General features: G+C 37.0%; 1 protein-coding gene across 15 annotated transcripts in view; it reads right to left on the minus strand.

Moving 5' to 3' along the window:
- Nucleotides 1-12,522, minus strand: part of POU2F1 (POU class 2 homeobox 1) — a 121,774-nt gene that overhangs the window by 16,276 nt on the left and 92,976 nt on the right. For 8 of the 15 annotated variants that reach the window (XM_087894978.1, XM_034413990.3, XM_087894980.1 and 5 more), the window contains 6 exons: nt 10,129-10,223; nt 4,855-5,028; nt 4,151-4,292; nt 3,368-3,513; nt 2,282-2,461; nt 1,752-1,857 (listed from right to left, as the gene is read on the minus strand). In XM_087894978.1, the coding sequence (XP_087751104.1) occupies nt 1,752-1,857; nt 2,282-2,461; nt 3,368-3,513; nt 4,151-4,292; nt 4,855-5,028; nt 10,129-10,223 (843 nt within the window). Of the gene's footprint in view, nt 1-1,751; nt 1,858-2,281; nt 2,462-3,367; nt 3,514-4,150; nt 4,293-4,854; nt 5,032-10,128; nt 10,224-12,522 lie in introns of all 15 variants that reach the window. The other 7 variants (XM_034414016.3, XM_087894979.1, XM_087894977.1 and 4 more) reach the window with 1 other exon arrangement.

The following is a 12,522-nucleotide window of genomic DNA, read 5'->3' on the forward strand; positions in this document are numbered from 1 at the left end:
TCATACAATATCTACAGTGGGGCAAAAATGTATTTAGTCAGCCACCAATTGTGCAAGTTCTCCCACTTAAAAAGATGAGAGAGGCCTGTAATTGTCATCATAGGTAGACCTCAACTATGAGAGACAAAATGAGAAAACAAATCCAGACAATCACATTGTCTGATTTGGAAAGAATTTATTTGCAAATTATGGTAGAAAATAAGTATTTGGTCAATATCAAAAGTTTATCTCAATACTTTGTTATATATCCTTTGTTGGCAATGACAGAGGTCAAACGTTTTCTGTAAGTCTTCACAATGTTGGCACACACTGTTGCTGGTATGTTGGCCCATTCCTCCATGCAGATCTCCTCTAGAGCAGTGAAGTTTTGGAGCTGTCGCCGGGCAACACGGACTTTCAACTCCCTCCAAAGGTTTTCTATGGGGTTGAGATCTGGAGACTGGCTAGGCCACTCCAGGACCTTGAAAGGCTTCATACGAAGCCACTCCTTCGTTGCCCGGGCAGTGTGTTTGGGATCATTGTCATGCTGAAAGACCCAGCCACGTTTCATCTTCAATGCCCTTGCTGATGGAAGGACGTTTGCACTCAAAATATCATGATACATGGCCCCATTCATTCTTTCCTGTACACGGATCAGTCATCCTGGTCCCTTTGCAGAGAAACAGCCCCAAAGCATGATTTTGCCACCCCCAAGCTTCACAGTAGGTATGGTGTTCTTTGGATGCAACTCAGCATTCTCTCTCCTCCAAACACGATGAGTTGTGTTTCTACCAAACAGTTCTACTTTGGTTTCATCTGACCATATGACATTCTCCCAATCCTCTTCTGGATCATCCAAATGCTCTCTAGCAAACTTCAGACGGGCCCGGACATGTACTGGCTTAAGCAGGGGGACATGTCTGGCACTGCAGGATCTGAGTCCCTGGCGGCGGCGTGTGTTACTGATGGTAGCCTTTGTTACGTTGGTCCCAGCTCTCTGCAGGTCATTCACTAGGTCCTCCCGTGTGGTTCTGGACCGTTCTTGTGATCATTTTGACCCCACGGGGTGAGATCTTGCATGGAGCCCCAGATCAAGGGAGATTATCAGTGGTCTTGTATGTCTTCCATTTTCTAATTATTGTTCCCACAGTTGATTTCTTCAACACCAAGCTGCTTGCCTATTGTAGATTCAGTCTTCCCAGCCTGGTGCAGGTCTACAATTTTGTTTCTGGTGTCCTTCGACAGCTCTTTGGTCTTCACCATAGTGGAGTTTGGAGTGTGACTGCTTGAGGTTGTGGACAGGTGTCTTTTATACTGATAACAAGTTCAAACAGGTGCCATTAATACAGGTAATGAGTGGAGGACAGAGGAGCCTCTTAAAGAAGAAGTTACAGGTCTGTGAGAGCCAGAAATCTTGCTTGTTTGTAGGTGACCAAATACTTATTTTCCACTATAATTTGCAAATAAATTCTTTCCAAATCAGACAATGTGATTGTCTGGATTTGTTTTCTCATTTTGTCTCTCATAGTTGAGGTCTACTATGATGACAATTACAGGCTTCTCTCATCTTTTTAAGTGAGAGAACTTGCACAATTGGTGGCTGACAAAATACTTTTTTGCCCCAATGTATATGTATACACACACATACATGTATACATACATACATACATCTTTGTAAAGTACTCTAACAGGATAAAGTATATAGATATGATGATAATTTTATCTTTAAGAGCAAGCTTTTATACGCAGTTACAGTCTAAATGGCCTCTTACCTGAGACTGCCAAACTAGTTACAGTTGCGCTGGTTAAAGGGAGTCCAGGGTTGACAGTCAAAGCGGTAGCTGCACTGCTTGTCACAAGACTTGGTGTAGTTGCCACCTACAGATCAAAAGAAAATAGCTGAAATCTTAAAAAAAGGATGTCACCAATGAATAAAGGAGTCAAGTGAAAACTTCTATATAGCTTTAGATGTTCACCGTAACAAGCTGTCTTTTACTATCTTTAGAAAATCATTAATCTTTTGATGTGTGTGGAAGAATGAACGTAAATATATTAACATACTACAAAGAGAGAGTTAAATACAGTATTCAGAGTCGCATGCTTTAGGTGCATAACTATTTTTTTTTCAACTACAAAATAGAAATAAGAATTGAACTGTGTACAATAATGTCCACTTATCATAAGTATCAGATTTTGAGATCCTTAAGAGCAAAAATATCAACATCATCCTCTTGCTAATCGTAGCAAGAATTGTTACATTATCTCCCAATCTAACACAATTCAAATGGTTTTGAATTTTTACCAATGACGTTGGACAAGGGAACATTGCTTTGATGGGTGAGTTGCTGGTTCCACCACTACTAGGTGGGTTAATTCTTTTTTCCTTCTGGCGCCGATTACAGAACCAAACACGGATCACCTCTTTTTCCATTTTCAGCTGGTCAGCTATCATGGTTATCTCTTCCGAGGTAGGCTTTTGGTTCTGAAAGATAAAACCATTTACAGTAGACTATTTTATGTTGTATGATATAGTTTGGAACTATATTTCTTTCTATATTAAAAGAAAAGTACAACAAAAGAAGTAAGTACCACCGATATGCTAGATACAAATTATATCTTAATTACAGAATAAAACAAATATTTATATCCCTATAAAGTATTTAGAATTGGCTTCATATTTAACTGCTAGAATTCTTTATATGACTCTCACTGGAAACTACATATCTAAAAGAGTAGCAGACTAAATTGTGAACATGCCTCAGTGTAAAAAATAACTTTTTATTTGGGGAAAAAAGTCTGATATGGAATTGAATTTAACTTAATCTTAATTTTGCTTATGGAAAAGTACTGCATCTTAAGTTTGGCATTCTTTTAACAAAAGGTTTTAAATGATTAAATCTTGCCTGAATTGTTGCAGTAAGAATAGATATTCTTCAATTAGATGTTTTTACCAATAGTTCATTCTGTTTAATTATTCTTATTATACTGTCTGCCTTTGTTAGTTACTGAATATTATTTTAATAATGGTTTTGAAATACTATACTGATATAATAATTATCTTTGTATCCAGTGCTTATCTAATGTTACCTTGAAAACTCTTATTCAATTTTAAACTGCTTGTAAATCTCTTTCCTATTTTTTGCTCTTTTCTTTTATGCTCTTTCTCTCTATAATAATTTCTTCAATTATTTATTAACATTAAAATATAAAAAATGCAAATGATATCTCAATGCAAAGATACACTTGTTTGTGTGTGACCTATTTTCTATACAAGTCCTAAAACAGTGCATGTATGAAAATTTGCACACCATTTCATCAATTAAAAATAAAAATAAAAATGATTACAATAAAATCTTATATCCCAGAATAATACAGTGCAAGTACTGACCTCCAGGAAACTCTTCTCTAAGGCCACACGTATGTTGGTCTCTATGCTGGTGCGTTTCTTCCTCCTACGGTTCAAGCCCTCAATCCCCAGCCCTGGAGAATTCAGGGCACTTGGGCTGGAAAGAGCTGAATCAGATGAGAGGTTTTCTGCAAAAAGGTAAAGTTAATTATGGTAATTAGTTGTAATGGAAGCAGGAAGTTAGTTTAAAGGAAGTTAATTTCATCCATTGTGCTTGTGTAAAAACATACATACATTCCAAAATTCTATTGTTTGGGACCTGAAGCTCATATGTATAAATCCAATCCACCAAAACAAGCAGCTCACCCACTTGCAAAAAGAAAGGAGACTCAGAATTTGAATGAAATGAACTTCCCACAACTAGATATACTATCTTATTTATTAAACGTATGACTTACACTGTGGTAAATGGCATATATCCTTATTTAGAATAAAAGTTTGATGTCCATCACTCAGTATTTTTGCCCAAATATTCTTTAACACTTGTCTTAGGAATATTAAATTGTATGCCATGCTTATGAGGTTATTTTTAACAGAAAACTATTATAAATAAGGCACAGATACAGAAAAGTTTCAAGCTTTAGCCCATACTGTACAATATTTATTTTGAAAAATCTGTCAAGTTTTATTAATAAATCCTATTTCATTTTTTTTTGAATAATGTATTAAATCATCTACAGATATATTCCCACAAATTAACAGGAAACATTTCCGAATTCTACAAATCGGCTGTGAAATTAGAAGAAAATCTAGACAACTATTTACCTGCATCATTGAGCCACTTTTCCAGAAGTGGTTTTAACTTGCACATGTTCTTAAAGCTGAGGTTCAAGGCTTCAAAGCGAGAAATAGTAGTTTGACTGAAATCATTTCCATACAGTTTGCCCATAGCGAGCCCAACATCACCCTACAAGGATAAAAAGACAGTAATTTGTTGAGGATATCAGATGTAAGAAGATTTCTACTTAACATGTGAGAGATGGTTTTCTACTTTCAATAATCTATTATTGTAGAATGTCTGAGATACTTATTGCACACAGTACAATATGTTCATTTTACAACTGCAATAGAAATGGTCATGTCTTAAAAACTTGCCACAGATGAGTTAATCCAACCAAAGAGATTTTCTATGGGAAGTTATGAAGATGTTTTTATAATATAGCTCCTTATCTATGGATGCAATGCTCCATAATATTAAGTCTCAGCTCTTTCTAAACCAGAAGTTCTTTGTTAGCACATTATCTTTAGGAGTCAAAAGTCTTCTTTTTTCTTTTTTCATGCTTCAAAAGTCCCTTATGAAATTGGGTGCAAAATATCCACTAAGTACTTATTTAAATATATCAGTATGAATTAAATAATATTGCAAAAATTTAGAAATAAGAAACCACTTCTAATTGGGAAAAGTGATTAAGCACCTCAGATCTGAATACCATTGACCAAATCCCTTCTACATGGAAATGCGATCCTACCTGAGTGAATCCAAGTTTGATCCGTCTTTGTTTAAAAGTCTTGGCAAATTGCTCAAGCTCCTCAAGATCACTGGGCTCTTCCAAGCTGGGTGTATCAATTCGCTTTGGTGTTGTCTGGCTCTGTGGAAGTGACTGAATAGGGGTTGCTGCTATTGTGCGTGTTGGGGTTGCTGGCTGCTGAGAAATATGAGAAAGTAGAGTAATATGGAAAGTGCAGTAATAATGTACTACAAGAATGATATTATAATTGTCCTGTTTTCAATGCAAGTGCACTTGCACTCAATAATTGATGTCACTGTGCCAGAGGTTCTCAATCTTTGGTGGTATACAGCACCCTTGCTTCCTCAGTAAATTTTTCATGGTGCCCCTAGGGCAAAAGAAATACTGAACAATTATTTTCATTAAGTACAGGTAGTACTTAGTCCTCGACTTACGACAGTTCACTTAGTGACTGTCTGAGGTTACAATGTCACTAAAAAGTGACTTATGGCCATTTTTCACATTTTATGAGCGTTGCAGCATTCCCATGGCCATGTGATTTACATTCAGATGCTTGATAACTGGTTCATAGTTATGACAGTTGCAGTATCCCGGGGTCATGTGATCACCTTTTGCAACCTTCTGACAAGCAAAGTCAATGGGGAATCCAGATTCACTTAACAAATGTGGCAAGAAAAGTTGTAAAATGGGGTAAACCTTACTTAACAAATTTCTCACTTAGCAACGTAAATTTTGAGCTCAATTGTGATTGTAAGTTGAGGACTACCTGTATGTATGTATGTATGTGTCTACACACATACATATATAATTTGAATAATCGTAAATGCTCCTTTGGCATAAAGTGCCTGTTACACACATACACACACGTGTGTGTATGTGTAACAGGCACTTTATTTATGCCAAAGGAGCATTTACGATTATTCAAATTAGGTTAAAATTTAAAATATCCCATGGTGCTCCTGTGAGTTTGCTGTTGTGACTTAGGTGACATGACAAAGTTTGGGAACTGCAGCACTGTGCAATGTGAATGAGCTTAGGAATGTTATGCATTCATTGCATTTCTATCTAACCATAGTCTAATAACTCTTGGAAGCTCCGAGATTCAGAATAAATTAAACATCCATGCTACATTTTAAATTACGGTTCAGTCACTAAATGATAAAATTTACACGTATAACAAAATTGACACTATTTAATAAAACTATAAAAGATGGCATAATATATGAAATATCTAGAATACTCTCTAAAATAGCTCAATCTTCCTGAAAGCAATCATAGTGGAAGTCAATATAATCTCCACCAGAAAATTATTCCAAAACAATGGTATTATTATTGAAAAGCAGTGCCTCCTAGCTCTGATTTAGTTTGTCTCTTGGGAGCATGGAAGTAAGGAGATTTTCTCTGAATAGAATAGAATAGAATTTTTTATTGGTCAAGTATGATTGGACACACAAGGAATTTGTCTTGTCTTGCTCTCAATGTACATAAAAGAAAGGATACGTTCATCAAGAATCATAAGGTACAACACTTAATGATAGTCATAGGGTACAAATAAGCAATCAGGAAACAATCAGTATCTATATAAATTGTAAGGATACAAGCAACAAAGTTACAGTCATACAGTCATAAGTGGATGGAGATGGGTGATGGGAATGATGACAAGATTAATAGTAGTGCAGACTTAGTAAATAGTTTGACAGTGTTGAGGGAATTATTTGTTTAGCAGAGTGATGGCATTCGGGAAAAAACTGTTCTTGTGTCTAGTTGTTCTGGTGTGCAATGCTCGAGAGCGTTGTTTTGAGGGTAGGACTTGAAACAGTTTATATCCAGGATATGAGGGATCTGTAAGTATTTTCACAGCCCTCTTTTTGACTTGTGCAGTATACAGGTCCTCAATGGAAGGCAGGTTAGTAGCAATTGTTTTTTCTGTCTGTGTCTCTCTTGCTGGGTTGCAGAACCAAACCAGACAGTTATAGAGGTGCAGATGACAGATTCAATAATTCCTCTGTAGAACTGTATCAGCAGCTCCTTGGGCAGTTTGAGCTTTCTGAGTTGGCGCAGAAAGAACATTCTTTGTTGTGCTTTTTTGATGACGTTTTTGATGTTAGCTGTCCATTTTAGATCGTGCGATATGGTAGAACCTAGAAATTTGAAGGTCTCTACTGTTGATACTGTGTTGTCTAGTATTGTAAGAGGTAGAAGTATGGAAGGATTTCTCCTAAAGTCTACCACCATTTCTACGGTTTTGAGTGTGTTCAATTCCAGATTGTTCCGGTCGCACCACGAGGCTAGTTGTTCAACCTCCCGTATGTATGCGGATTCATCATTGCCTCGAATGAGACCAATCACTGTTGTGTCATCTGCGAACTTCAGTAGTTTAACAGATGGATCATTAGAGATGCAGTCATTGGTATACACAGAGAAGTGGGGAGAGCACACAGCCTTGGAGGGGCCCTGTGCTAATTGTACAGGTATCTGATGTAATTATGCTTAGCTTCACCTGTTGCTTCCTGTTTGTTAGGAAGCTTATGATCCACTTACAAGTGTGTTCAGGTACCTCTAACTGATTTAGCTTAGTTAGAAGAGTGTCTGGAATGATGGTATTGAATGCTGAACTAAAGAGGACCCTTGCGTAGCTATTTGAATGACTGAGTAGATTAGAAAAGGTCAGGTAGGAGTCGGTAGTCCTACAATTGTAAAAGGTGCCAAACCACAGAGGGCATTGTAGGCTAAAAACAGCATTTAAAATTTTAGCTATAGCAGTTTGACTTATATACCTCTTCACAGTGATTTTACAGCCCTGTCTAAGAGGTTTACAGAGTCAGCATATTGCCCCCAACAATCTGGGTCCTCATTTTACCCCCTCAGAAGGATGGAAGGCTGAGTCAACCTTGAGCCTTGTGAGATTTGAACTGCCAAATTGCAGGCAGCTGGCAATCAGCAGAAGTAGCCTGCAGTACTGCACTTTAACCACTGTGTCACCAATTTAAATTTTACTTGGAAACTGATTAGTCAATGTGTGGTATTGGTGCTATGTACTCCTAGGAATGTGTGTCAATTATCACACGGCCAACAGTGTCCTGTAAATCCATGTACAGTGTACTGCACTAATCTAATAAAATTGTAATGAGGGTCTAAGGTACAATAGACAGGTTCTCGTGTACCAGATTAGGGATAATATTAACAGCTTAATCTGAGATCTTTTTTACATATACAAGTTATCTAGCTGTTACAGTATATGGTGTGTGTGTGTGTGTGTGTGTGTGTGTGTGTGTGGTGTGTGTGTGCATGTGAATACATTATTTCAATTTTAGAAACAGCTAAAATTGGTATCACCATAGCTATTTGGAAGGAAATTAATAATTTTAATAATTTCATAGTAATATAAAATGAAGTCTACCCTGTTTCCCACAAAATAAGACATCCCCTGATAATAAGCCCAATCGGGCTTTTGAGCGCATGGCAATAAGGCCAAGCACTTATTTCAGGGTTCAAAAAAATAAAATAAGACAGGGTCTTATTTTTGGTGAAACACAGTAGATATTTTGAAGTATATCAGTAAGCGTATGAACAAGGATGACTCAATAGATATTTCACAATTTCTGAAAAGCTTTGATCAAAGAATATCACCAAAGAGTTTTGGGCCAAGTCAAGTGCTCTCATGGATTAGCAATTAATTAAAACCAGAGAGCAGAGAGTAGGCATAAATGTTCAATTCTCACAATGCTGAGATGTACAAAGAGGAAGTCCCTCAAAGATTTATTTCAGAACAACTGATATAATCTATATTCCTTATAAATTAAATGGAAGTAGGGCTGACTAGCAGCAATGAAAGGCGGCTAAATCAAAAGTGATCGTAAAGTATGGACTTCCCCAAGCAAACACAGTTCAAAGTAAACAGGGGTAAAGAGTTACATGTTGGTGTTTAAAAATCTAAAATTTATTAATATATTAATGGGATCTGAGGTGCTAGTAACTGACCAGGAAAGGTGATCTTGTAACAGTGTAATAGTGGAGAGCTTGAAAATGTCAATGCAGTCAGCAGCTGCTGTACAAAAGACAAATGTTATGAATGGAGCCGAGGTGGCGCAGTGGTTAGAGTGCAGTACTGCAGCTACTTCAGCTGACTGCTAGTTCAGCAGATCAAATCTCACCGGCTCAAGGTTGACTCAGCCTTCCATCCTTCCGAGGTGGGTAAAATGAGGACCCAGATTGTTGGGGGCAATATGCTATTTAGTATACTGTCTTTGGTGTAAGCCGCCCAGAGACCTCGGAGAGTGGGCGGCATAGAAATACGAATAATAAATAAATAAATAAATGGAATCATAGAAAGGGAATAGAACGACCGATATAATACTATATAAATCTATGTTGCAATTGCCCTTGACTATTGTGTACTGATTTGATCATGGCTCGTCAGCACTGAAGTTAATGTAAAAAAGGGAAGATGATTGGTGGGATGAAGCAGCTTTCATGAGGAAAGGCTACAACAATAAGAATGGTATGGGACGATATGATAGGATTATATAAAATCATTGATAGCATAGATAAAATGGATAGAGATAAACTTTTCTTCTCACTCTCCTAATGTTAACATTCAAAATGATCCACTGAAAATAAACAAATGGAGGTTCAGGATTGAAATAAATATCATTTTAAAACCTTGTTGGAATAATAGAAAGAAACCTCTTGGAGAGAAAGAGATATCCAAACATCTCTATTTTTCTTTCCATGGTAAAGATCACAAAAATGGGGAAAGGACATTAACTTACCTGTGATCATGATGAAGACTATGTTTGGGAAGAAAATATTCAGCATTATTCCTCTCTCATTCTCCCTTTCCCCTAAAGCAGGGGTCCTCAATCCCCGGCCCACTACCTGGCCTTGAGCTGTTTGGATCCGGGCAATGGAAGTAGTGGGAGAGCACGCACATCTCCACTTGCATGAGCAAAGCTGAAAAGGTTGGGGAACTCTGGCCTAAAATACTATGCTTCCAGTAGACTTCCAAATATTTGTTTGCAGGCAATTGAAAATGAAACTGAATTGGCAATGTCATTCCATGCCCTCTTGTGTAGTAAATTTGTGGCCTTGGAAACAACCACAGCAATGTGTGAGCCTATAGAAGGTGACATGATAGGCATTTTGAAGGCCACCTGGGTTGATAATCCTGAAGAATGAGACCAAGAATTCAAATCATGCACTATTTCTTTTATTCTATTATATCTCATCAGTTAGCAGAATAAATAAAACAAAATAAACAAGCAATGAACTGACCTGAGAGGTGAAAGTGATGCTTGGCTGAGACTGCAGGAGGTTGGCTTGGCTTTGCTGAGGTAGTTGCGTTAAGAGATTCTGCGCTTGCAGGAGACCTGAAAATTGAATTCCATTTACATAAATGAAATTAATTAGCATAGTTTGTTGCAGTACAGGTTCTAAAATGCACAGCATTTCTTCATGTGTATCATATTTGTTGCTCAGCCTACTGTTAAACGAAGTCTATATTAGCTCCATTATTTTCTTAAAAACAGTGGAAACAGAGCAGGAAGAAAAATATTAGCTAAGCTCTTATGTTATTGTGCTTTTGAAAGCATAACTCATGTGGGCACAGTCTCTCAAACCATAGTTTGCACTTTAATTCTGAGCTACAGATTAAGATTATAAAGCAAAAAGGTATGAGATTAAATTAAATTTTAAGTAAATTTAATTTTCCCTTATATCACATTAAGAATCCCAAAGATTTATAAATGGTTGGAAAGCCAAATGGTTTGGAGGGTCACTTAAAACTCTTGGGCTTCAGGTTATGAAATCTACTGTAAATAGTGCAGTATATGACTGAAGCGTATACCAGATAACTGATTAGGCAAAGAAGGACTTGAATTGGAAAGGAGGGAAGACCTTTGGCTCCATTAGAGGAATCAATTGTGCCCCTTCTAAATTGGGAAGCCCTTCAGAAAATCAGTCATATTCCATTCACCTCATGGCTGCATTATTACCCTGTGCTATATATAGGGACTACCTTGAACACCATTCAGAAGCTTCAACTGGTCCAGAATGCAGCAGTGTGGGCAGTGATAAACATACCTCAGAATGTCTATGTGAGACCTCCACTTTACAAGCTGCACTGGTTGCCAGCATGCTCCAAGTGTGATTCAATATGTTGGATATAATCTGTAAAACCCTATATAACATAGGAACAGACTATTGGAAGGACCACCTATCTCCCTGGTTTCTGCCTGGTCCATATGTGCTGCTATAATTGGTGGGTTCCAGGCTCTTTTGATTAAACAGTGCTATCAGGATCCAGGAAATGTGATTTCTTTATTATGATGTCTGCCCTTTTGAATGAGATTCGCACTGAAATCAGTATAATTCTTAACCTGGTGGCATTCTGAAGGCCTTAAAGACATCCCAGGCCTTCGGTTACTATGAAATGAATCTCTTGTGGTATTTGTTTTTCTATTATTTTATCTGGAGCAACTGGATACCATCTTGCTTTGTTTTTGTGTTTTTGTTATACTGCAAACCACTCAAAGTCAGTGATGTTGGGCAGTACTTAAATTCTAAAAATAATAAATGTATTGATTGTTCTGTGTTAACCAAAAACATTCAGCAAATCTTGTTTAGGGTATGTTCCCTTTGATTCTGTTGTTCAGTATTACTTGTTGAACTCCATGAATTTGCCTACAGCAGTCCATTTAAAAAGCAAATACAGATAGTCCTCAACTTACAACCACAATTGAGTCCAAAATCTCTGTTGTTAAATGAGAATTTGTTAAGTGACTTTTGCCCCATTATATGACACTTCTTGCCACAGTTGTTAAGTGAATCACTGCAGTTGATAAATTAATAACCTGGTTAAGTGAATCTGGCTTCCCCATTGACTTTGCTGGTCAGAAGATCACAAAAAGGGATATGACCCCAGGACACTGCAACGGTCATAAGTATGAACCAGTTGTCAAGCATCTAAATTTTGATCACATGATCATGGAGATGCTGCAAAGGTTGTAACTGTGAAAAACGGTCATAAGTCACTTTTTCCAGTGCCGTTGTATTTGAATGGTCATTAAATGAACTGTTGCAAGTTGAGGACTACCTGTAAATTGATGGCCATTTATTTAGATACTGTATATAGTAATCTTTACTGAAGAGGAAAGGACAAGACTTAATGCTTCCTTCCAATTATTTTGATGGAGATACAGGGTTTATAGAAAATTCAAAAAGTTTATATACATGTCTTCTCTGTCCTTTTAAAATGAAACAAAATCTAAGACCTCATAAATTAATAGATTTTTTTTGGTATTTGAAAATACTTCCAATTCGTAGTAACTACAGTGTTTTGAACTGCAGATGTTACAGGAAGTTGTGCATAGTTTAAAAGCAAATGCACATGGCTTTCAATCTTTTTGACCAAGCCTCACCAGATAAAACGATCATGTTAAAGCATTAAGAACACATCCTCTTATTAAATCCAACTTGGAGTGATTCCTAAGAAGCGGGTATACTATAGATAAGTTACACAGCAAACAATTACTTCATATTAGAAACTATACTGCAGGAGTTAATGGTCTTAATGGCTTAAGCGTATGCAATAGTTAATATTTATACTTCCAAGAAAGTATATGGGAAATTTAATAGCAATTAGCAACTTTTGATATCAGTTTCTAAGTT

Source organism: Pantherophis guttatus, chromosome 5, assembly GCF_059756535.1.
Source record: "Pantherophis guttatus breed Tessera chromosome 5, ASM5975653v1, whole genome shotgun sequence".
Taxonomy (NCBI): Eukaryota; Metazoa; Chordata; class Lepidosauria; order Squamata; family Colubridae; genus Pantherophis; species Pantherophis guttatus.